Source organism: Sorex fumeus, unplaced genomic scaffold, assembly GCF_029834395.1.
Source record: "Sorex fumeus unplaced genomic scaffold, SorFum_2.1 ptg000042l, whole genome shotgun sequence".
In the NCBI taxonomy this organism is placed as follows: Eukaryota; Metazoa; Chordata; class Mammalia; order Eulipotyphla; family Soricidae; genus Sorex; species Sorex fumeus.
In genome coordinates this window covers 10606610-10631864 of record NW_026606099.1, presented here as the reverse complement: position 1 = coordinate 10631864, position 25255 = coordinate 10606610, and the positions used below count along the sequence as shown (strand labels likewise).

The 25255-nt window shown below is 45.7% G+C and overlaps 1 protein-coding gene across 1 annotated transcript; it reads left to right on the top strand.

The window, feature by feature from the left end:
* Positions 1-3325: 3325 nt before the first annotated feature.
* GTSF1 (gametocyte specific factor 1) lies at positions 3326-21121 on the top strand. The gene is made up of 7 exons (XM_056120298.1): positions 3326-3367; positions 12806-12906; positions 16131-16257; positions 16865-16948; positions 17407-17470; positions 18683-18777; positions 21089-21121. The coding sequence occupies exons 1-7, from the start codon at positions 3352-3354 to the stop codon at positions 21103-21105; spliced, it is 504 nt and encodes a 167-aa protein (XP_055976273.1). The 5' UTR covers positions 3326-3351; the 3' UTR covers positions 21106-21121.
* The last annotated feature ends 4134 nt before the right edge of the window (positions 21122-25255 follow it).

Here is a 25255-nt window from a genome sequence, read left to right as displayed (position 1 = left end):
GACTGTGTTCAGGGCCTACTCCTGGCTCTGGACTTAGGCAATACTCCTGACAGGATCAGGGGACCATCGCGGGAATGAACCTGGATCAGCCAGATGCAAGGCAAGTGCCCTACCCGCTGTGCTATCTCCCCACCTCCGACACCATCTTCCCTTTAAACAACAACAACAACTGAGCTGGAGCGAGAGCACAGCAGGTAGGGCACTTGCCTTGCATGCGGCCAACCCGAGTTCGATTCCCAGCATCCTATATAGTCCCCTGAGCACCACCAGGGGTAATTCCTGAGTGCAGAGCCAGGAGGAACCCCTGTGCATCACCAGGTGTGACCCAAAAAGCCAAAAAAAACCCAAAAACCTCTCAAAGAGTAACGCCCCGTTTCTCAATCAAAGCCTTCCCCAGTTTTCTTCGGGCTCTGCTGCTTTCACCCTACGAGGGATTCTTCCCAACCACTTTTGGGGGCGCGATAGACACCCAGTGGCTCTTTCCTGATTGGGGGCACCGGGGAGACCAGGGCGTTGGCCCGGCACGCGGCCGTCCCGGGTTCGAGTCCCAGCATCCCATAGGCTCCCCTGAGCACCGCCAGGAGTGATTCCTGGGTGCGAGAGCCAGGAGGGACCCCTGAGCATCGCCGCGTGGGACCCAAAAACTAATAATAAAAGGGAGTGGGGGGGGAACAGTGCAGCAGGTAGGGCGTTGGCCTTGCACGCGGCCGTCCCGGGTTCGAGTCCCAGCATCCCATAGGCTCCCCTGAACACCGCCAGGAGTGATTCCTGGGTGCGTGAGCCAGGAGGGACCCCTGAGCATCGCCGCGTGGGGCCCAAAAAGAGAAAAAAAACAAAAAAACACGACTTTTTGCTTTCTCCTATCGAGGCGCTCGCTCCCTCGCCCTCTCCTCCCCGAGGTCACCGCGGGCCCGTGACGGGCTTTGGAATCCCGCGCGCTCGCTGCGGCTTCGCCCACCCGCGCCCCCCCCCCAGCCCGGGACCCCGCAGGCCTCCCTCCCCCGCGGGCTCCCAACGCCCCGCCACTCCCAAGATGGCCGCCGGCACGTGGACGCCGCGCCGCTCGAGGCCCGGCGGCCCGGAAAGGCCAGGCCGGCGGGAGGGCGGCCCGCGGGTGGGCAGCGGCCCGGCCGGAAGCGCCCCCCGAGGACGGCAGCGCCGAGAGGGGCCGCGGGAGGGCGACGGGCCCGAGAGGCCCGCGCCGCCGCTCCCGCTCGCCCGCCTTCCGCCGCGGCCGCGTCACCGGAAGCGGAAGCCCCGTGCTGACGTCAGCGCCGGAAGTGAGCGTTGCCGGGCGAAGGCCGCCGTGAGGAGAGCGTGTCTCGGCCCAGGTGAGGGGCGACGACGGGGTGGCCGCGTCCGTCGGGGGCCGGGGGCCGGGGGCCGCGTCCACCCGTGGGCCGGGGCGACCCGAGTCCCGCTCCCGCCCGCCCCGCCGGTGTCCGGCGCCCGCGGGGGCTCCCGGTGCCTCGTCCCGGCGAGGCCCCTCGGGTGTGAGGCGCGGGGGGGGGGGGGGGGGGGCGGGGCGGCGACCCCACCCGAGCCGCTCCCTGGGGTCTTCCCCACCCCCGCCCAGGAGCGACTTTGGGGGCAGGGGGAGGCCGAGCCCCCCACCCCGCGTCTGGGGGCGGGGGGCGCGGTCTGAGGTGGCAGGGGCCGGGCGGGCGCCGCGGGAGGCGACGCTCGGGGGTCCGAGGCGAAACGGGGCGAGTCTGGGGGCGGGGCGGGGCGGGGGGTCGCGGCCTCTCTCGCCCGTGGCGGTTACGCGCGTCCAGCGCCCCGCCAGAGGCACCGCGACGCGTGGGTGGGTGGGTGGGTGCGTGGGTGGGCTTCCCCTCGCCCCTCCTCGGGCTCCCGAGAACCGTCGGGGAGCGGGGCGGGGGGCCCAGGCCGAGAGGCGGGAGGGCGGGGGTCGCCCCGGCCGGCCGGGTTCCAGCCCGCCCGCGTTCCACGGCCGCTGACGTCACAGAACGGCGGGGGGAGGGGCGTGGAACCCGGCGAGGCCCTGGCGACAGTTGGCCGGTTTCCAGAAGTTTCCTGCGGGGCGGGGCTGCGAGGGGCCGAACTCTGCCCCTCCCCCCACGCCCCCCACCCCCACCGAGAGGCGCGAGGTCTCCTGGGGCCGGCGAGGCGGGGGGTTGGGGGGTCCCGCCTCCCCCCATCCGGCTCTTGGGTCACGTGGGCTGTGGTTGGCCCCTCCCGGGCGGCCCCGGGTCTTGCGGCCGTGCTCCGAGGAACGGGCAGTTCCAGCGCCCGAACACTCCGGGGCTCGCCTCGTTCTCGGAGGGGGACGGGCTGGAGAGACTGAGGTCCTCGCCTCGGGGGTCGGAGCCACTGGAGGGTCGGCAGGGCGCTGGGGCGGCTGACCCTGGGCGCCCCGTAGGATTTTTTTTTTTTTTTTTTTTTTGCTTTTTGGGTCACAGCCGGCGATGCACAGGGGTCACTCCTGGCCCATGCACTCAGGAGTCACTCCTGGCGGTGCTCGGTGGACCCTATGGGTTGCTGGGAATCGAACCCGTGTCGGCCGTGTGCAAGGCCAACGTCCTGCCCGCAGTGCTGTCCCTCCAGCCCCACCTGTCATACACGTTCGTATCTGCGGTTGGTGAGGAGGGACGCTTGGGAGAGTGGCGCTTTGGATCGCGTCTAAGTCCTAGGGGGAGAGAGCCCGAGCCACGGCCAACTAGAACGCCTCTGCTCCAAGTGGGGGGGTGTTTCCCGACTGATTTGGGCTTTCAGCGTTCTCGGGGGTGGGGGAGCAAGCCCGCCTGGCCAGTTATTTGGAGGGGGGCGAGGGGGCCACACCTGGCGTGCTCAGAGACGGCCCCCAGTGGGCTCGGAGCCATGTGCGCGGCCAGGCGTCGAGCCCAGATTCGCTGCTTGCGAGGCAAAGGTCCTGCCCGCTGTACTCGGGCTCCAGCCCCTGCTCTAGATTTTTAAGCGCTCGAGAGGACTCGGAGAATAGTTCCCTGTTCTGCATTTTGTTCTTTTGACCGGAACTTGCCTCCATTAAACGCCAATAAATGGTAAACGAAATATACTGTTGAAATAGATTGACTTTTTTTAACCCAAGTACACTTGAGTCAGATTAAGTCCTATTTGGTTTTTATTCATTCTTCTGCGGGTCCTAGAATATATTAAGTGTGTGAATTAGGCAATGATGCTTAGATACTTCAGAATAAAGAATGCTTACGAGGGAAAAGCTATTGGGGGAGAGAGCAATATTAGCGGTTTTATGTTGAACTTTGTCGCTTTAATTCCAGCTCAACTTCACTTCTTAGGCTACCGTGTCCTATATTTTATTTCTGCCTTTTTTTTCCTCCAGCACTTGGATTCGACTTCTTCATTTCCAACATGGAAGAAACTTACAGTATGTACTTCTTGTTGCTTGTAGAAAATAAGTTAAAATATTTATAGTTCTATCTCTGACAGGATTATGTGTTGAAGAGGATTTTCACTTCTCCCTTAAACTGCTGAGAAAAGCTCTGGGTAGGAAGGATGCAAAGATCTAATCTACTTGAAATGTAAATAGAGTTAGGAAAGGTCAATCTGGTCTTTTAACTTCAACTGTTTTAAACTCCTGTGTCACATTTTTTTATTTAAGCAAGGTATTTTGGTTTCTTAGGATTTATTTTTGGTTGGTTGGTTTGGGGGCCACACCTGGCAACACATAGATGCACTTCCTGCTTGATTTCTTGGGGGTTTTCCCCAACAGTACTTGCGGGACCATGCTATGCTCCATATGGAAACTGGGCCTCCTGCTTGACAAGTATAGACTCTGGCTGGGGGCTGGAGCAATAACACAGCAGGTAGGGCATTTGCCTTGCACAGGGCCAACCCGGGTTTGACTCCCAGCATCCCACAGGGTCCCCCGAGCACCGCCAGGAGTCATTCCTGAGTGAGTGCATGAGCCAAGAGGAACTCCTGAGCATCGCCGGGTCTGACCCAAAAAGCAAAATAAAAAAAGAAGTTTATACTCTGATACTCTGGCCCCTTAAGCCATCTCTTCAGACCAGGGCTTTTTTTTTTTTTTTTTTTTTTTTTTGATAACGGGTCCCTCACTGCCCCAAGGCAAATCCCAGTGGTGCTTAAAGAGCCTTTCAGTGCCAGGGATCAAACTTAAGCCTCCCACATGCCTGGCCTATGATCTAACACTTGAACCATTTCCCTGTACTAACAAGTGCATGTAGCTAAATTTCATCCTGTTAATAATCCAGGAATAATAATCTATTCTTATATGTTGTAGAATATTTTGATATGCATAATGTTGATGTGCTTTGGTTTTTTAAAGAAATCCTAGGGAGGGGCCAGAGCAATAGTACATCGGGGAAGGCTTTTGCATGCAGCCAACCCGGGTTCGATCCCTGACATCCCATATGGTCCCCCGAGCACCACCAGGAATAATTCTTGAGTACAGAGCCAAGAGTAACCCCTGAGCATTGCTGGTTGTAACCCAAAAAAGCCACAAAAAAAAATCCTAGAGAATGTTCTTAATGCTCATTGATACAGAAACCTTAAATGGCCCAAAAATCAAAGGGAAGACCACATAGAGAATTATACAATATCGAGCCAAGAGTGACATAAAACATCATTTTACTTAACATTCAAATTTACCAACTGAAAAAAGTAGAAGCTAACTTGATTTATCCAAGGCTCTGTAGTTAGAGACAGAATCAGAGCTGGAGACTTCTATATTCAGGATGGTACACAACTGGTATCTGGGCCCTGAGTTTCTGTTGTTTTTTTTTCTTTCTTTTTCTTTTGGGGTCACACCCAACAATGCACAGGGCTTACTCCTGGCTCATGCACTCAGGAATTACTCCTGGTGGTGCTCGGGGGACCCTATGGGATGTTGGAAATCGAACCCAGGTCAGCTGCGTGCAAGGCAAACACCCTACCCGCTGTGCTATTGCTCCAACCCCTGGGCCCTGAGTTTTGAGGAAATCTAGCTTGGTGCTTGCAGATGAAACTTATTAGTAAGGGCTCTTTCTACTGTGCCGTCTTACCCAGAATCTCTCTATAGTTAAGTTTCAGTTCAGGGGCTAAGTCTCCCAAGCAGAGCTGAGAAGGCCTAGGGACCTTTCCTGAAATTTTCCACTAGTCGAATGCAACCGCCCAAGAGTACAGTGCTCTAAGGGTCCTGTGATGCCATGAATTACTAAGGCTACCCTGTAGTAGGCTATCCCCAGCAATGCAGTGGGGACCCTGTGGCACCAGAAATCAAACCAGCTTGACCATATGCACCTGAACAGCATACACTACTTCTCGAGCCCCTGAAAGGTTTTTGTTTTTTGGGGGGTTTTTTGTTTTTGTTTTTTGGGTTTTTTTGTTTGTTTGTTTGTTTTTGCTTTTTGGGTCACACCCGGCAATGCACAGGGGTTATTCCTGGCTCTGCACTCAGGAATTACTCCTGGCGGCATCAGGGGACCATATGGGATGCTGAGAATCGAACTCAGGTCGGCCGCGTGCAAGGCAAACACCCTACCCAGCCCCAAGCCCCTGAAAGGTTTAATACCATCATATCTTCAAGGAACAGTCCCTTGTGTCTCGATCACGAAATTTAAGAGATAACATGGAAATAGACTTTAAATTTCTGTATCAGGGCCAGAGAGAGTACAGGAGCAAGGCATTTGCCTTGCCTGTGGCTGTCCCCAATTCCATACCCAGCATTGCATATAGTCCCTTCAACATCACGAGGAATAACCCCTGAGCATCACCAGGTGTGATCCTCAAAAAATATGACAGTCTCAAATATTAGCACACAGCAAATCACATGTGGAGCTTGTTAAACCTCAGGCTGCTGGACCCCACCCCCAAAATTATAACTGGTGTAAGACCTGAGTATTTGCATCTCCAGCATGTCCTCAGATGATTCTGCCCATCTAAGGATCACCTTTGAGAATCCTTGATCTAGAATTGCAATTTTGTGGGGTTTGGGGGGTTTTGGTTTGGTTGGTTTGGAGGCCACAACCGTCAATGTTCACATGTTACTCCTGGCTCTGCAGTCGGTAGTTACTCCTGGCAGTGCCTGGGGAGCCATATGGGATGCCAGGATCTAACCCGGGTTGGGCCACATGCAAGGCAAGTGTCCTACCCTCTGTACTATCACTCTGGCCCCTAGAATTGCACTTCTTTAACAAGAGACCATAGGATCCCCTGTGCACCCAGGATATTCCAATCATTCACAGGTGAAAATTGCATAAATTAGGGGGGCTGTGATATAAGAGTAAGGGACTACAGAATAGGGTGGCCACAAGAAGGAAATGAGATTAAGAAATTGATCTAGATTCATTCTCCTTGACCTTTCATAAGGCTCCTTTCCCATCCCCTTAGTTTTTCCCAAAGTACTTTTATTTAAAGGGGGGTGGTATCCCAAAAGACTGGAATGCTTATTTTACTTGCTAGAGTTCTGGGTTTAATCCCCTGCACCACATGGTCACTCAGCACCACTGGGTGTGATCCGATCACGATCACGACCATCCTGTTATTCGTCGATTGCCTCGAGCAGGCCCCAGTAACGTCTCCTTCGTCCTAGCCCTGAGATATTTTAAAAAGTGCCATATTCAAGACTCTTTCAGAGTTAGGAGAATGAGACCCATCATTGTTACTGGTGTTTGGCATATTGGGTACATCACGGGGAGTTTGCCAGGCTCTGCCGTGTTACGTTTGGTAGCCTGCCAGTTTATCCAAAGTAGGAATGAGATAATAAGATGTCTCTTCCGGGAGCTGGGTTTTATAGTCTCTGAGTCTTGGCCATTGATGGGATTGCACGGCGCCAGGGAGCCAGTTGGTGGGTGTGACCCCCGCCTACTGGAATTTGGAGGATCTGGGTGGAGGATGCTCAGCCCCGATCTGAGTAGGCTTGGAGATCTCAGCCCCGGGATCCGCATGCCTTTGTTCCTCTGCCAGTACCTTCCTGTGTGCGGAGAGTGGTCTCAGCATGGTGGTGGCTGGTTCTTCAGCTGCCGGAGCCCTGGTCAGGGCAGGGAGGAAAACTCAACCCGCTCCCCTCAAAGGTGCCCCCCGGCGAGGACAGCCAGGCGCGGCGGGGGCAGGAGAGAGTGCCCTCTGGTGTGATCCAAAAATCAAAAATGTACTTTTACTTAAAACCTGAAATCCCCGTGTGAGATAAGTAGATTTGTTGGTCTGTCGTGGGGGCTTACTACTCTTCATTTAATTAGAAAGCAGTATCTCCCACTTTCTGTCTCAAAGTTTACTTTCGTTAGCCTTAATTTTTTTTCTTATAAAAATAACACCTGGAGGAGTCTGTTAGAAATGGAGAATCTCTTGGGTCGGAAAGACAGTACAGTGAGTAAAGTGCTTGCCTTACACTCAGCTGAGTCAGGTTTGATCCGATGTGGCTCCCTGAGCACTGCCAGGAGGGATCCCTGATCACAGATCTAGGAGTAACCCCTAAGTATTACCTTTGTGTGACGAGAGAGAAAGGAGAGAGAGAATCTCAGGCCTGTCACACACCTACCAAGTCAGAATCTGCATTTTAACAATGATTCTATGCCTGGGGATCATTTTTGAGAAACACTGTCTTAGAATATACTTATACTTTGGGCTATTCCTTTTAGCTAATAACACTTCTGTCAAGTTTATTTCCATGAAATTTTTTCCACTCTTTGCCGTGGGTTCTAGGCGCTAACCAAGTTTGTGAAACATCTGAGTTACCTTTTTGGTGAAAGTTTGTCTGCAGGGCCCATTATATCCCAGAAACCCAAAAACTCTTTTTTACCAAGCAGTTTGACAGTATTTACAAGTTTAAATACACATATTCCTTCAACATAGCATTTTTAGCTGTCTGCCCTAGAGAAACAGTCGTACAATATAAAAGTATACTCTAGAATAAATCACAGCATTAAATATAACAGTTGTTTGTTTTGGCTTGGGGATGGTGAGAGAGTTTGGTCCACATCTGGAATACTTAGGCTGTTCCTAGCTCTGTGTTCTGACAATACTTGGGACTATATTTGGTGCCAGGGACACAAATAAGGGTCACAGCTGACGCAACCATATGCAGTTCAAGTGCCTTACCTCGTCACTCCAATCCCTGATTATAACAGGTGTATTTTTGTTTTTAATAACTGTGAGATACATAATTACATAGTTCTTTGTGATTGGGTTTTAGTTATATAATGTCCCAACATCCTTATAACAGTTTTATTGGGGGGGGGGGTGTTTTTTTCTTTTTTTTTTTAAATTTATTTATGTATTGAATCACTGTGGGAAAGGTTACAAAGCTTTCAGGTTTACGTCTCAGTCATGCAAATATCAAACACATTTCCCTTTACCAATACTTATTTTTTACCATGAAGAACCCCAATAAGACCCCACCCCCCACCCCTCCCAGTCCCTGTGAGGCAGATGAATTCTAGTTAACACTCTATCTGCTTTGATTAAATTCATTGTTTCATTAAAAGATTCACCACTATTATTTAGAGTTTACCCCCCCACAATCAGACATGCTGAAAAAGCATTGTGAAGTGATTTGCTTTCTACAGCTGGGTTCAAGAATTAAATGTTGGTTTTGGATTTCTGCTATTTTACTTATTGACCCTGGAAGTATTTCTACTGAAAGTCAGATAGTTAAGAAATTGGTTTCTGTGCTCTGGAGTCGTGGCCGTGCTGGAGAGCCGCTCGTGGGGGGCAACTGGTGGCCTCGGTAGGGCGTGAAGGACGGACCGGAACGCCCCCCTTCCCATGAGGTTTTAGTCGCCCCCACACTCCCGGCTCATACCTGCTGTCCACAAGGCTCCCATGCGGCCACCATTCTTCTTTCCAGAGAAGAGAGGGCGAATGGGGCAACACCCTTTCCCCTCCGGACAGACATGATGGCCTGGATTAACGCATAATCCGTTCACTTTTCTGCTCCAAGCTGCCGGGTTCTGCATTAAGTCCTTGTGCTTCTGGGGCCGTGGCTGTGCTGGAGAGCCGCTCGTGGGGGGCAACTGGTGACCTCGGTAGGGCATGAAGGACGGACCGGAACGCCCCCCTTCCCATGAGGTTTTAGTCGCCCCCACACCCCCGGCTCATACCTGCTGTCCGCAAGGCTCCCGTGCGGCCGCCATCCTTCTTTCCAGAGAAGAGAGAGCGAATGGGGCAAAACCCTTTCCCCTCCGGGCAGATATGATGGCCTGGATTAACGCATAGTCCTTTCACTTTTCTGCTCCAAGCTGCTGGGTTCTGCATTAAGTCCTTGTGCCTCTGGGGCTGTGGCCGTGCTGGAGAGCCGCTCGTGGGGGGCAACTGGTGACCTCGGTAGGGTGTGAAGGACGGACCAGAACGCCCCCCTTCCCATGAGGTTTTAGTCGCCCCCACACCCCCGGCTCATACTTGCTGTCCACAAGGCTCCACTTGCGGCCGCCATCTTTCTTTCCAGAGAGGAGAGGGCGAATGGGGCAACACCCTTTCTGGGGGGGTGTTTTTAATTAAATCATCATGAGATATAGTTACAAAGCTTTCATGATTGGGTTTCAGTCATACAATGTTCCAACACCCATCCCTCCGCCACTGTACATTTCCCACCATCAATACCCCTTGCATCCCTCCTACCACCCCACCGCCCCGCAGCCTGCCTCTGTCTTTGTCTCTGTCTTTTCTTCTTTGTCTCTCTCTCTCTCTACATTTGGGCATTATCGTCTGCAGTACAAATGCTGAGAGGCCATCATGTTTGGTCCTTTACCCACTTTCAGCATACATCTCCCGTCCAGATCATTCCCTTCCAACCATCAGAGTGAAATATGTCGGAAGGAGAGGGACAGACATAGAATGACTGCACTCATTTGTGGGATATAAAAAAACATAGTACAAGAAACCCAAGCACGAAAGTTTGTAGAAAATAAATTTTTTTTTAAAAAAGCACAGCTCTAAAAAAAAAAAATACATAGTACAAGACTAAAGTACAAGGATAGTAGAAACAAGGGCTAGGAAGATTGGTTCACAGCCTGCCTCAAGAGCCAGGGGAGAAGGAAGTTGAGATAGAGAAGGGACCATTATAACAGTTGTTTGGTTTTTGTTTTTGGGGGGATTCTTGGGGTTTTTTTTTTTTAAGAAAAGCTAAAAGATGGGGCTGGAGCAATAGCACAGTGGGTAGGACATTTGCCTTGCACACGGCCGACCCAAGTTCGATTCCCAGCATCCCATATGGTTCCCTGAGCACCGCCAGGAGTAACTCCTGAGTGCAGAGCCAGGAATAACCCCTGTGCATCGCCAGGTGTGACCCCCCCCCAAAAAAAAAAGCTAAAATAGCTAGAGAGATAGTACTGCAAGAAAGGCACTTGCCTTATACTCAGCTTACCCAAGTTGATCTCTGGCACCCAGCTTTTCCAGAAACAATCCCTGAACAACACTAGCTGTGGCCCAAAACCAAATCTACTCTCCTACCTGATGCTGTGTTATATTTCAATCTTCCCCTTCTGTCAGGGGCAGGGGGTGAGAGGAAATAAAAGAATCTGAATCTGGACCTCGAAAGACCAGAAAGGCTGCAGGGATCACATTGCTTCCCTTGCATGCAGCCAACCCTAATTTGATCCCCAGCTCCCCACAGTGCTCAAAGTATTGCCAGGTACAACCCCTAAGTACTTCTGGATGTGACCCAAAAAAATGAAAGTAGTGCATTTATTTCTGCAGTGAAGTATTTGGTGTATGACAGGAGTTCCAAGATCTATTAAGCTAAAAAAAGAAGAAATGCAAAATAAATATAGAGAATTCCTGTCACATGCTATAACTAGATGAGCCTTGAAGACCTTAAACTACGTGAAAAAAGTTGATCACAAAAGAATAAATACTATATGATTTCACTTAAATGAGATATCAAGAATAGTCACACTCTTAGAAACAAGAAAATATTTATTGGCAAGGTCTGGGGGAAGAGGGAATGGGAAATTGTTCAATAGGTACAGTGTTTCAGTTTTGCGGGATGAAAAAATTATGAGCTTCTTGGAAGGATAGACAGCAGGTGGGATGCTGGCCCTGCATGCAGCTGACCTGAGTTCGATCCCTGGCACCCAAGCCCAGCAGGAGTCCATGAATGCAGAACCAGCAGTGCCAAACTCAAATCTTCTGCATGTGAAGCATGAACTGCAGCCTCTCTCTAAGACTCCAGAGGAAATTTTTTAATAATTAGCCTATAAAAATGCCAGTTCTGGCCCAAAAATTTTTTTTAAATGTTCTAAATGCTAGTTAAAGAACAATGTGAATATGCTTAACACTGATATACTGCATTTAAAATGATTACTCTAATCATGTTTTTTCCTCAACACTAAAATTTTTTTAACTATTTTTTTCAATTTTTAAACCAGTCTGTGGCAGATCCAAGTTACCAGACACCAAAGTGGTAAAGCATAATGGGAGAAAACTAGCGCTGTCGGTTCTGACATCTGCTACTGTGCAGGCAGTGTAATGTGTACATATCATAAGGTATATCCAGCTTGTCAGCTGCTGACATGGCCTAACATTTGCCGATGTAAAATGGCTTCGGTGAAAGGAAACTGCAAAGAATATCATTTGTAAACTCGCCTTGAAATTTCAGGCATCTGAAGAGATTGCTGGTCAGAATGAGGCCGGCTGCCATAATAAGCCTGCCTTTCCATAAGATTTTTCCTTCCTGCCCACTCTGTCCTTCAAGTCACCTTTCTGCCTCATTTGCATCATGATCATGGTGGCAATTTATTCCATGTTTACCACTTTCCCAGTGAAGCTGTCTGTTTCAATTCCCCGACTGGCTTCTGATTTTCATAGCAGTCTCCTGGTTTTATAAGCTTCTTATCAAATGTGAATTGTCTTATTTCACTTTGATCGTTCCCTTTACTGGTAGCAGCAGGGATTTATTAGGCTGCTCTTGTCCTCATAACATTCTCAGAAAATGCTTAACCATTTAATTTTCCTTTCTTAACCAAATGTGTTAAAACTGGGGGCTCATTCTGGACATACAGTAATGTCTAAGAGTAGCTTTACATATTTTGTACATTCAGATAAACTTTCTTTTTGTGCTTTGTTTTTGGGCTACCCCTCCGGTCACTCCCAGATCAGGGACCGTTGCAGTGCCAGACTCTTCTGCATGCAAAGCAGAAACTCCAACCCATCAAACTAACTCTCAGATCCCAAAGGAAATTTTTTTTAATATTGGACTACAGAAATCACTTAAAAGTGTAGTCTTATAAGGGTAGTTTTAAATAAGCCTGAGTTCCTGCCTTTCCCCCTTGCTCTTGGATTCACTGCAGTGATCTGTCCACCGACACCATCTATTGCAAACTTCTATTTCAAACTTCAGTGTGCCCAGAATCTCTGGGCAACAAGAGATAGGAATCTAAATTACCACTTTCATAAAAAGAATATCATTTCACATAACTTTTTTTTACAGTGAGGGTAACATAATCAAAACATTTATATATAAATATGGATTAAGACCCCCAACCCATGGGGCTAGAAAAATAGTATAGGAGGATAGGTTATTTGTCTAGCATGCAGCTGGTCTGGGTTCGATCCCGGCTCCATGGTTGCCTGGACACTACCAGGATTAAGCCCCAAGCACAGCCAGGTGTGACCCAATAACCAATGAATACCCCAACCCATAATTTTCTGGTTTTGCTGGACTTAATAAGATTTGGTAGTAACAGTTGTGCTATCTCAGTTACATTTTCCTCTTTAAGTGTGTTGTCAACCTTAAAAATTTTTTTAAATTGTCTTTAGACTGTCTTGTGCCATTCTTACAGTTGTTGAAAAATTGCATTGTTCCTTGAATACTGTGTTTTTACAGGATTGTTAAACTTTCTATTTATATTTCTTTTTCTTTCTCTTTTAGTCGATTCCCTGGACCCCGAAAAGCTATTACAATGCCCCTATGATAAAAATCACCAGATCAGGGCCTGCAGATTTCCTTATCATCTTATCAAGTGCAGAAAGGTAGGGTATTATTTTCAATTTTTCCTATAATTTCCTCCTGTGTCCTTTCAAAAAGCAAAATTTTGTAAAATAAATTATTTTAATATAGATATTATAATTGAATGCCAGAATTACATCTTAGTATGCGAGTGCCTCTGTGTGTGACTATGTATCTCTGCATGTGAGTCTGTCTATGCCTGAGTGTGTGCAACCTTCAGAAGGTTGTGGTAGATCTATTTTTTATTTTTTAGCGGGAAGCCACGCCCAGCATTGTTGGGCCTTACTCCCGCTCTGGTGAGGCTCTGGAACTCCATGGGTGCCAGGGATCGAACCCAGATCAGCCTGGGGAGACAAGCACCCTCCCCAGGACTTTATCTCTGGGGTACCCCACCCCCAGCAGAAACCAGGCCCCCTTCAGGACTCACCCCACACCCCCAAAGATATTGGTCTCCACCCCCACCAGCTCTCAGTGCCATTTTCTTTGTATGTTTTCTTATTTGTTTGTTTTGGGGGGGGGTCACACCCAGCAGTGCTCAGGGGTTCCTCCTGGCTCTGCACTCAGAAATTACTCCAAGCAGTTCTTGGGGGACCATGTGGGATGCCGGGGATTGAACCTGGGTTGGCTGCCTAGAAGGCCAGCGCCCAACCCTCTGTGCTACAGCTCCTGCCTCTCAGCACCATTTTCCCGACAATTCTAATGCCGACCTGCTGCGAGCGGGTTTGCTCACCTGTGTCACCTCCCTTCCACCAGGGACCTGTCTGCGGTGCCAGCCCCAAGGCTCTGGCCTCCTACCCCCCATTCTGGGCTTGTTTTGCCCCCAACCACAGCTCCATGGCCTCAGGCCACCCCCATGATGGAGTCATCAGCTCACGGGCCACCGGGGACCAAAGCAGACGAAGAAGGACCCTGAGCTGAGTCCCCTGGGGAGCCCGGCCGCACCCTCTCATGGGCCTTCCTGCCCATCACAGCCTGCTTAGACAGATTTGCTCCCCAGTGGGGCTGGAGTGATAGCACAGTGGATAGGGCGTTTGTCTTGTATGTGACCTACCTGGCCGACCTGGGTTCGATTCCTTCACCCCTCTCAGAGAGCCCGGCAAGCTACCAAGAGTCTCTCTCCCACACAGCAAAGCCTGGCAAGCTACCCATGTTGTATTTGATATGCCAAACACAGTAACAACAAGTCAAACTCAGCCAAACACAGTAACAAGAATTGCTGGGCAAATCGATGAACAACGGGAGGTCAGTGCAGTGCTACAGTACCAGAATTGTTTGGGGGTAGGACTTTGTGAAGCTTATTTCTTGAGTAAATAAGGTGGTTTTTGTTTTGTTTTGTTTTTTATCTCCCAGTTAGTAACAAAGCACCTTCATAATCTTCTGTAGAAGTGTTGTCCCTTTATAAAATGGGAAACAATTTTGCTAGCAAGGAAATCTCCCTGTTGGCCTTGTGATTCTAATATATTTATTGTCTGATAAGGATTCAGTACCAAAATACACTTACTCCTGACTATTTTTCTTTAGAAATTTTGGAGAAGTTGAACAGCTAGAGCATAGCCCAAGAAAAGATTATTCCTAAAAATAACTCTGTTTCTCCAAGTTTCAAAAGTAAGCAATCTGGAGGCAAAAAGTACTCATCAGAGTTTTTTTTCCCCCGATCATTCTTTTGTAGACTTAGCTGATGTAAACTGCTTTAATGCTGGAAAACTAATTAAAGCACTTTGAACGGATTGTTAGAACGCAGATTTCAGATACAGAGACTAAAGTTCTGTCTAGGTTTATGCTTGGAAATGATTTTGGTATTTAAACCAAACCTCCTATAATTCCTCTATGTATGAGCATCACTTAAAATGTGTTTCTCTTGTAGTTCTGAAGACATTATTAGAATGCCATTGCTGTGTATTCTAGCTGCTGTTTCTTCAGGGGAAGGGACGGGGTCTCCCAAGCAGTACTTGAGCCTAGCACTGTGTGGTACTGCTCAGGGACCACGCAGTGCCAGGGATCAAACTCAGGGTCACTGCATTCAAAGTGTGTGCCCTCCAGCTGTTTGAGCTATCCCCTTAGCCTCTCTTTAGCATTTTTTAAGAGCTAGAGCAAGGATTCTCGTAAGGTTGAATCTAGACAATATGAATCAGCAAATTCTACCACAACTCTCTCCCTAGACCCTCAAACGAGATCTCCTAGGAGTAAAGATTGGAAAGGGAGCCAAGCCTTTAAAAAAAAATCACACCTCCCTTTTTTCATGCTCATAGTCTTTGGCCACATTGGAATGCTTGTTGACCCTTACAAAAATTATGGAGAAAAATCCCAATTTTCTCCAACCTTCCTCACTTCACATAATTTTTACTTTCTGAGTATCATTTGTCGTGTATCTTTTGCTTCTAATAAAATTTAATTCCTGGTCTCCTTAACATAGAATCTGGATGTTTTTGCTTTCTTGTTTTGTCTTAAAACAAGAACTTGGTCAGCAAAGCAGATTCTGTCATTTAGGCTTTTCTCTAGTGAAATAGCCAAAATGAAGGTCGAATCGTTCAGAGCCTCATTTCAGGCGTCATTACTTTAAGCATTCCTCTGTTAATCTGAAAAATCATTGGTCTGCCTCTTCTGCTGCGGCTTCCTTCCAGTAGCTATTTGCCAGCTCTGTTGTCTTTCAGTAGGAAGGGTGCTGCTGCAGTGCAGAATCAGGGTGTTTCAGTTCTGCCATTCATCGTGAATATCAGCTTTAAGAGACACTCAGAAAACTCTGCCAAACTAAGTGCTACCTAAATCTTGTGACTCTTGAAGAATAAACGGAGGAGGGGCTGGAGCAATAGTAGCAGGTAGCCCGTTTGCCTTACATGCAGCCAACCTGGGTTTGATGCTGGCTCCCCATACAGGTCCCCTGAGCCCACCAGCGATGATACCTCAGTGTAGAGCCAAGAGCAAGCCCAGGCGTGGCCCAAAAGCCAAACTATAAAATAAAGAAAAACAGGAGAGGAAGTAGGGTTCAAATACTGAATCCTAAATCACTATTGAGCTCCATATTAGCCACTTCAGCCCCAATGTGTATATTGTCCGCAGTTCTAACAGAGGCTTGCATTTTTTCCAAATAATATCTATGACCCATCTAAGTGGTAAATAATTCCCACTTAATTTTCTACCATGGATTACTTAATTTACTAAGAGATTTTAGAGAGCCATTTATTGAATAAACCTGAGCCCCTGTACTTTAATAAACCCAAAGAACTAATCCTTAATTTTTGTTACACAGAATCATCCTGATGTTGCGAACAAATTGGCTACTTGTCCCTTCAATGCCCGCCACCAGGTTCCTCGGGCTGAAATCAGTCATCATATCTCAAGCTGTGATGACAAAAGTTGCATTGAGCAGGATGTTGGTAAGACTGATTAGTTAAAATGTTTCAGTGCTATGAGGCAGACAGATAGTAGGTAGAGCATTTGATCCCCAGTATTCCATTGGACCCCAAGCACCACCAGGAATAATTCCTGAGTTCAGAGCCAGAAGTAACCCCTGAGCATCACTGGGTGTGCCCCAGAAAATAATAATAATAATGTTTCCGTGCTAGAGATCATTCCCTTTAATTTTTGTTATACTATATTCTTGCTATACTATATTCTTATTATACTATATTCTTGCCTTGATTTTTTTTGGCTTTCATTTCAAAACAGCAATACTTTTATGTGTTTAAAACATTTATCTTAACAGCAAAATGTTGTGTCTGTCAGGTTGTTTTCTGTTCTGAACAACCTGATTCTTCTTAGTAAGAAATAATTTAAAGTCTTTTTACTGACAAAAAAAAACCTTTTTCTGCCATAAATGTAACTATCTTTGTTTCTGCTTTTCTTTCTTCTGTCAGGGAAGTAAAATCACTGTTTAGCTTTGATACCATCAGTTCTTTCAGAAAGTCCGATTAGGCTGTTCTGCAAGTGTTTATAAATTTGGCACTTTCCTCCTCTTATATAATAATCTCCGTTTGCTTGCAGTAAACCAGACTAGGAACCTGGGACAAGAGACTCTGGCTGAGAGCACATGGCAGTGCCCCCCTTGCGATGAAGACTGGGATAAAGGTGAAAGGCCTCTGCATCTTCACAAAATGTCTAAATTTCAAGTCATTTGCTAAGACAGAAGGAATATTTCCCTTTTTTATGAACATACCATGTTGTTCCAAATGCCTTATTATTTTTATTGGCCCTGAAAGCAAGTACATTTGTATCACTGTGCAGACACATAGAACAGCCTATCCTTCTTGATTGGAAAAAGCACTTCTTTACATCTGTTTTTTTCCATAAATTGTGCTGTACCATCTGCTTGGTTGTTACTAGGCACGTTTATTATTATTTATGTCGTTGGTGTTTATATCCTTCAATTAAATTTCTGCTACTGTGTCACTTAGGCAGGGTACTTGATCAATTTTTACTTGCTCCTGTAAACTTAGGTATATTGTTTTACATCTTACAAATTCAACTAGCATGAACTACTGCCTTACAAAGTAATACGACAAGCTATATTTTGCTTCTTCTGGCAGATTTGTGGGAACAGACCAGCACCCCATTTGTCTGGGGCACAGCCAACTACTGTGGAAACAACAGGTAAATTGCCCTCTTTTCCAGTACTGTCTCCCACAGGTGGTGTACTTTGTTATTAAAAGAAGCCCCCAAAGCATGAATAACCTGTTTCCCTGATGATGTTACTTGCTGGTAAGGCAGCTATCTAAGATAGTTTTTTGATAGTGGGTTTTTTTTCCCATTCTTTCATTTATAAAAGGGTCGTGTTGGACTAGGAAGATGGCTCAAGGATGGGAGCACATGCTTTCCATGTAGGGTTCCCAAGCTCAATTCCTAGTACTGCATGGTTCCCCAGGAACCACCAGATATGACCCCAAAAGTATTCAAAAACAGAATAAAAGGTTGTGTAATATATGATTCACTATGGGAACACAAAAGTACTAATTTAAAATCCAGTAAAGCATACAGTACCACCAGACATGTGATGTCTTAGTTTTTTTTTTTAGTAGGTTCACATTATTTTAATTCTTTGGGGGAAATTCTCTAGCCATACCACACAGATCCTTTTTACTCTGAGTAACTAGTATCAGAGGAAAAGAAATTTTAGGGGCTGTGATAATACAGCAGGTAAGGTGCTTGCCTTGCATGTCGCTGACCCATGCTTATCCCTGAACCCTGTCACGAGTTATTACTGAGCAAGAGCCAGGAGTAAGCCCTGAGCACTGCTGGGTGTAGCCCAAAAAATCAAAACAAAAATAAAACTCATCACTAATCAATCTTCCATCTTAGAAGATAGTAGCAAATCATGTTTCAAACAAAGCAAAAATATTTCTGGATTAGGAAACGGAGAAATGAAATGCTAAATAGAATTTTTTTATATCATAGCTGAAATGCATCTTATTTTGTGTACGCACAAGATAGAAAAAGCAATAGATGAATTCCATTGGCACAACTTTAATTTTCCCTCTTTTCTTTGAGATAGCCTTTAGTTATTTTATGTCATATTTATTGAGTGAGTTGATGAGCCTGTCATACAACTGAACAGTAGATGGCATTGCTTGTTTATCTCAATTTCTGGAAACTGAAAGTGGTTAGACCTATCTTAATGCCTGCACAAAACATTGAGCTTTTCAGAGAAATGGTAATCATTCTAATTACAAGAATGTTTTGATGAAAATGTGTTTACATTTCAGAATACGTGATATGTAAAATTCTGAAAAACACATTTTGATTGTCTTGTGTGTGCCTGTCTAAAGAATGCAGATAGCTCACATAGTTACATCTTTCATTTTGCAGCCCCGCAAGCAATATAGTTATGGAACATAAGAGTAACCTGGCTTCAGGCATGCGTGTTCCCAAGTCTCTGCCGTATGTTCTGCCATGGAAAAACAGTAAGTAAAACAGAGGTTACATGCTTTTACTCTGCATTGTGCTCAATTCGTTTGGTCTGGATTATTCAAAAACATTAACTTTGGATGTTCAACCTTGATCTTCCATAACCCTATTGAGCACCTTCTAAATTTTGCACTGTAAGCATCTCATCAGCAACCCAAAATTGAGAGTAGGGAATTGCAACATCACAGAAGGCAAAACAGTAATTTCAAGAAGGGTTGATCACTGAAATCTAGAGAGTAGGTAAATTTTGGGATCAAGGCAAGAGAAGGAACTCAGTGATCGAGCACTTGCCTTGATCTACAGAGGCAAAAAGGAAAATGGGGGATAAATTTTCAAAGGTCGTAGAAAGGCCAGAGAGAGAATTCTGTGGGCTGGAGTTCATGTTTTGCTTGCAGGAGCCCCTGCTTTAACTCACTGTTGCCTGGTACTCCATCAGGAGTGACTGAGTCAGGAGAAGCCCCCCAAAAAGTGGTTGGTTTTGGCTAGAAGTCCTCTCTGCGTTTTAAGACATAAAGTCTGTGAATATTTGAGATTAGGAATTGTATTTCAAGTACCTATTAGGAAATAGGTAGAGAAAAAGAATAAGTCAGAAGCAGCATAAAGAGAAATCTTACAGGTCTTCCCTAGCTTGCAAAGGCCATTACCATAAAAACTTGTGCTAAATTTGTATCATACCATCCTGGTAAATAAGTCCTCACATTGTGGGAGATGTATGCTGAGAGTAGATAAAGGACCAAACTCGATGTCCTCTCATTATCTGTATTGCAAACCATAATGCCCGTAAGTAGAGAGAGAATAAAAGGCAAATTGTCTGCCAGAGAAGCAGGGGAAGTCAGGGGAGGGATACTGGGGACATTGGTGGTGGAAAATGTACACTGGTGGAGGGATGGGTGTTCAATCATTGTATGACTGAAACTCAAACATGAAAGCTTTGGGTAAGTGTAGCTCGTGGTGATTCATTAAAAAAAAGAAAGGAAAGAGAGAGAAAGAAAAGAAATCCTCACATAACTGTTATTTTTAACAATTTCTGAAATTGACTCAAATTCACTTGAATTTATTTATTTATTTATTTATTGCTTTATTTGGGTCACACCCAGCGATCCTCAGGTTACTCCTGGCTCTGCACTCAAGAATTGTTCCTGGCGGTGCTTGGGGGACCATGGGATGTGGGTATTGAACTTGGGTCAACCACGTGCAAGGCAAACACCTTACCCGCTGTACGCTCTGCCTCCTCATTTGATTTCTTTTTATTTGAGCTATTTTTTTCAGGTGACTAAGGAATTCCCTTAAAAACATTTCCCGTTGTGGTCAAGGCTGTGACTTAGTGATGACATTCATACTTTCCATGCATAAGATCCTGAATTCAATTCCTAGTACTACAATTTTGTAGTACTTTTGAGGCCAGTGCAGGAATGATAGCATGCATGCCTTCCAGGCTGCCAACCCCAGTTCATTGTGACCCAAAAAAAACTTTTTCCTTAAGACCAGGGATATATAGTTCAGTGGTAAAGCACATGCTTATCATATGTGAGACACTAGATTTGATCCCAGAATCTGAAAAGATTTTTTTGTTGGCTTTTTGGGTCATACCCGGCAATGCACAGGGGTCACTCGTGGCTCTGCAGTCAGGAATTAGTCCTGGCAGTGCTCAGGGGACTATATGGGATGCTGGGAATCGAACCCGGGTCGGCCCCATGCAAGGCAAACGCCCTACTCGCTGAGCTATCGCTCCAGCCCCTGAAAAGATATTTTTAAATATGAGGTCGGAGAGATAGTAGAGTGTGGTAAAGCACTTGCCTTACATGTTTTGATCTCCCGCACCCCATATGGTACTGTGAACCCACCAAGAGTGATCGATCCCTGAGCGCAGAACGAGGAGTAAGTCCTGAGCACAGCCAGATGCGACAAAAAAATTTTTTAAATAAACGAAAGCATTTTTGCTTAGATTCTTGTATTTCTCAGGAAAAAGACCGCCAAATGTCAAAAGAGTTGGGGCAGGAGTGATAACACCGCGGGTAGGGCATTCCTCGAGCACCGCCAGGAGTAATTCCTGAGTGCAAAGCCACCTGTGCATCGCCAGGTGTGACCCAAACGAGCACAAAAAAAAAAAAAAAGATGCCAAACAGTTCGGTAAAATATCTTCTTTCTCCATGTTGTTAGAATCCAGTGCGTAATTTTAAATTTTTTACTTTTATATTGTAATTCAATATGCTTCAGGAAGAAGTCATTTGTGCTTAGTAAGAATAGGGAATGGGGTGAATTTCATTTGACATGGTGTATTTATTTTGAAATATTTCTGCTTTATAGATGGAAATGCACAGTAACTGAATATCTCATCAAGTAAGTGTTTGCTTTATTTCATTCTGTCTTCAGATGGTAGCTGAATTTAACTGGACATAAAGCAGTTTGGGCCCAATTTTCTTTCAGATTACGATACCAAATTAAAGCTTTGTGTATGCATGTGTTTTTTTAAGTTTATAGCCTCTGTGATGGCTTTACACACTAATGAATAGGCATTTACTGGTTAAATTAGAATTCCGTTAACATGCCAAGTTGCTTCCCTAATGTTAAAACACATTGCTTTTTTTCTTTTTTTATCAAAGTTGCATTCTGGATTTCTCACACCTCTTTAATGTACTGAGATTAATCAGACAGCTGTGCTTCACTGCTCTGCAGTATTTTTCCTGTGCAGTATAGTTTGACACTCATCAAAAAATTCATACTCTTTAATGAGCACTTTTGGATCTCTTAGAAGCTTGCTCTGTTGATCTGTTGATCTTAACTGAAGTAGATTTAGCAGAATCTCACAATCTCTATGAAAGGACCAGCTTTTCTTTTTAATGAATGAGGCTTCTCCTGAAGGTCTCCAGGTGAAATTCATAACAGAGCTAAATTTGAAGCTTCAAATGCTGTCTCGACTAAGGTGACCCAGCACATTTCTGTGGCAGAAGAACTGTTATGAAGGTTGGAAGTGATGTTGAATTTATTCCCTGTCTTGAAGATAGAAAACTCTCGATGGATATTTACTGAATGCATGGATGATTAGCCCACCGCCTTGCAGTCCATTCACTTTCTTTGGACAGTGAAGCAGATGGATCTGTGAGGTTAGGGGTTTATTTTGTACCTAATGTTTCTTCTGGCAAGAAATAGAAAAAGTAATCTAAAAGAAAACACCCCTTAGCTATGGATAATAGTATTTATCAGTTACTGCTAATACCAGTTTTGTTTTGTTTTGTTTTTGGTAAGTTCTAACAGCAACTACATCTGGAAGCCAGAAAATTGGATTTGGCCCCAAAAGGGAAAGTCACAGCACTGGGTTGTGTCAGGAAAATATACACATCCTATCTGAGCTGTGCACTTTGAATTCTTCTCTAATGTACTACACAAGATGGCTGGATTCTCAGACAGTTTGGACAGCTACTCAGTAAAAATAGTTACTCTAAGGTGAAAGCTTGGGAGAAAGGTCTATATCACTTAAGACTTGACATTTATCTCCTTTGGAACCTGATTCTGTGCAGTTAATCTCTTTACATGGGGCTGGAGATAGAGCTCAACAAGCTCGATCACAGACTGCGTGGGGAGGCCCACGTTTGCTCCCTGGCACCCACACCAGGAGGAACCAGAGAGACAGGACAGGGAAAAGGTGTTTGTGTTGCATGCAGAAGACCCCAGTCTCATCCCTAGCACTGCATATGGTTCTCCAAGTGTGGCAGGCGTGACCCCTGACTAAGAGTCAAAAGGATCCCCTAGGCACCGCTAGGTATAGCTCAGGTACCACCAAAATAAAAAGCCCAGGCAGAAATGATGCCCATGTACCGAACGAGGAGCCTCCGAACACCACCACCAGCCATGATCCCCAAAGAGAAGAAAATGAGCTCTCACACTAAAATTTTACTTTTCTTAGGTAATCCTGAAATTTAGGGGAGCAGAAATTATTCTCTGTTTATGGGCCGGAGTGATAGTTCAGTCAGTAGAGTATTATTTGCCCTGCACACAGCTGACCTGGGTTCGATCCCTGGCATACCACACCTTCCCCCAAGCCCACCAGAGTAGTTCCTGAGCACAGAGCCAGGAGTAAACCTCCGAGTACTACCAGATGCGGCCCAAAATATTTAAAAATTTAAAAAGGTACCCTCTGTTTAGGTAAGAATCCGTAGACAGTGCCAGAGAGATACAATACTGGATTGGGTGTTTGATTTACAGCAGAAAGTTAGGATTCAGTCCCCAGTACCATATGGTCTCCCAGCACCACTGTGGAAGCAACTCCCAAACACTGCAGGGTGTGGGCCCACCAAAAACATAAAAATAAAGAACAAAGACTCAATAGCCACATACCTCCTTGTACTCTTCTACGTTTTGGGTCACAGCAATGCACAGGGGTTACTCCTGGCTTTGCACTCAGGAATTACTCCTGGCGGAGCTTAGGGGATGCAGGGAATCAAACCCAGGTCAGCCGCATGCAAGGCAAACACCCTTCAACGCTGGACAGTCGCTGCGGCCCACCTCCTTACACTCCTAATAAAAGTAAACCACCATTTTTTGAGCTGCTGAAGCTCACCTACTATACTGTTTACTAGATAAGTGCCTCAAAGCAGAAACATTAATTTTTGTTCCACTAAATATACATCTTAAAAGCTTAAAAACTGTTGTTGAACTAGTGTGTAGATAGATATTTGAGAAGAGAGAAAGATCAGTATAAGCTAACGGAATTCAGAATTGTCAGGAGTCCGTTGCCTGGATAGTCAGCTGACTTTCTCCTCACTTATAAAACCGTTGACACAAGGAATGAACGTTGATCTCTAAGTAGAATGTTTTTAATTCAATTAGCACGTTTCTGTGTGCATAGCTGTATTAGAGAGCTAAGGGTCAGAAGATAACTTGGTGTTCTGCCATCAACAACAGCAGATTCCTCCAGCGGACCAGGATATTTTCATTGGGATGTGGTTATGTGGTTCATTGTTAGATGTAGTTGGTGCTTGCTTTAGTCACTAAAAGGAACTGAACTTTTTTTCTCCTTTCCTTGCAGATGCCAGACCCTAGAAGATTCTTGCTTCTTCCTGTTACCAATGGGTTCTCCATTTTTTCCTAATCTAATTATAGAAAAATAAAGTATCTGTGACTTTCAAACTGACAAGTACCTTTTTTTTTCTCCCCTTCTCCCCCCTTTGAAAAGAAAAAACCTTCAAGATCAAGATGCAACTCATTCCTGGAGCTTGCTTCTCACGTGTCAGGCACTGGGTGTGATTCCAGACATCTAGAGGGCTGAGGACGTGGCTGAGCGGTAGAGCATTTACCTTTGTACATTGCCCCCAAAGAAAGAAAAATCTACTGTGATCCAAGCAACTGAAAAGATCCCTCTGACTTAGTAGGACTGTTTCAAATAAGCCATCCGTATAAATAGCTTAATAGTTTGGCTACCTGCAGCCCCAAGATCAGAAATCACATCCTGTTGTACATTACAGTCATTTAAAGTTCTCTTAAAGGGTCAGCTGAAAAAGGCAAAAACTTACGTTGGAAAAATTTATTCCAACCTAATAAAACTTAGGTTGGAAAAAAAACTTAGGTTAGAAAAATAATTTTGTTCATGGATCCTGACCTAAATAAATCTAGTTTCTTTTTAGCTTTGTGGGACTGGAGCAATCTATTGATCCATCCTCGGAGATGTAGGTAGCATTTATAGAAGAAAATACCCATTCCTGTTAAAAATCTTTATCGTGCTACCTGAATTTTCCAGCGATGAGGTTAGGTTGTTTTGTATCTCCAACATTCAAGCTCCGATTTGTACTGTCCAACATATTAGGTGTAGATTAAATAGGAGTATGATTGAAATAGGTGGAAGGAACTGCTCTACATGTGGAAGAGACAGGCCGCCTCCAAATGTGTACAGCTTAAATGGATGAGGGTCTTCAGGATTAGGTGGAATGCATCTACATTAAGTTACATTTCTAAAACCTTTACGAGGGGAGACTTTGAAACCTTGCTCAGCCAACTTTTGAATTTTTTTTTCCCACGGTTTGACTTGGTTTCATTGTAAAACCGGCATGGGAGGAATTTGGATTATGGGACGATAGGGACTTTGACGATACAGATAAATCCAAACATCACTTCTTGGACCAGAGAGATAGGACCGGGATTAAGGCGCTTGTCTCGTATGTTTTTATCCCCAGCCCCACATGTCCCCTTAGCAGCACCATGTGACCCATCGTCACAAAATATAAAAATGACCTCTCTAGTATTGTTTGTGGGTGACGAGATAAGGGGCACTGGGAGCCCATGAAATTCCCTCCACAAATTGTATACAAAACAGGAATTTCCCCTGATGAGACACAGCTACTTGAAATCTCTAAAGACAGATTCAAGATAAGCCTCATTGACATAGTATTTCTGCTTTTAGTTGTGTGATCTTAACTGAATAGAACCATTTCTTCCGGAGAATATATCAAGGGGGAAAACATACCCGCTATGCTCTTGGTT

What these genes read in the sequence shown, in the direction of transcription:
- GTSF1 (XM_056120298.1), top strand. An exon ending in TTGCATTGAGCAGGATGTTG is followed by an intron (nt 16,258 to 16,864) that starts GTAAGACTGATT and finishes GTTTGCTTGCAG; the next exon opens with TAAACCAGACTAGGAACCTG. An exon ending in AACTACTGTGGAAACAACAG is followed by an intron (nt 17,471 to 18,682) that starts GTAAATTGCCCT and finishes TTCATTTTGCAG; the next exon opens with CCCCGCAAGCAATATAGTTA.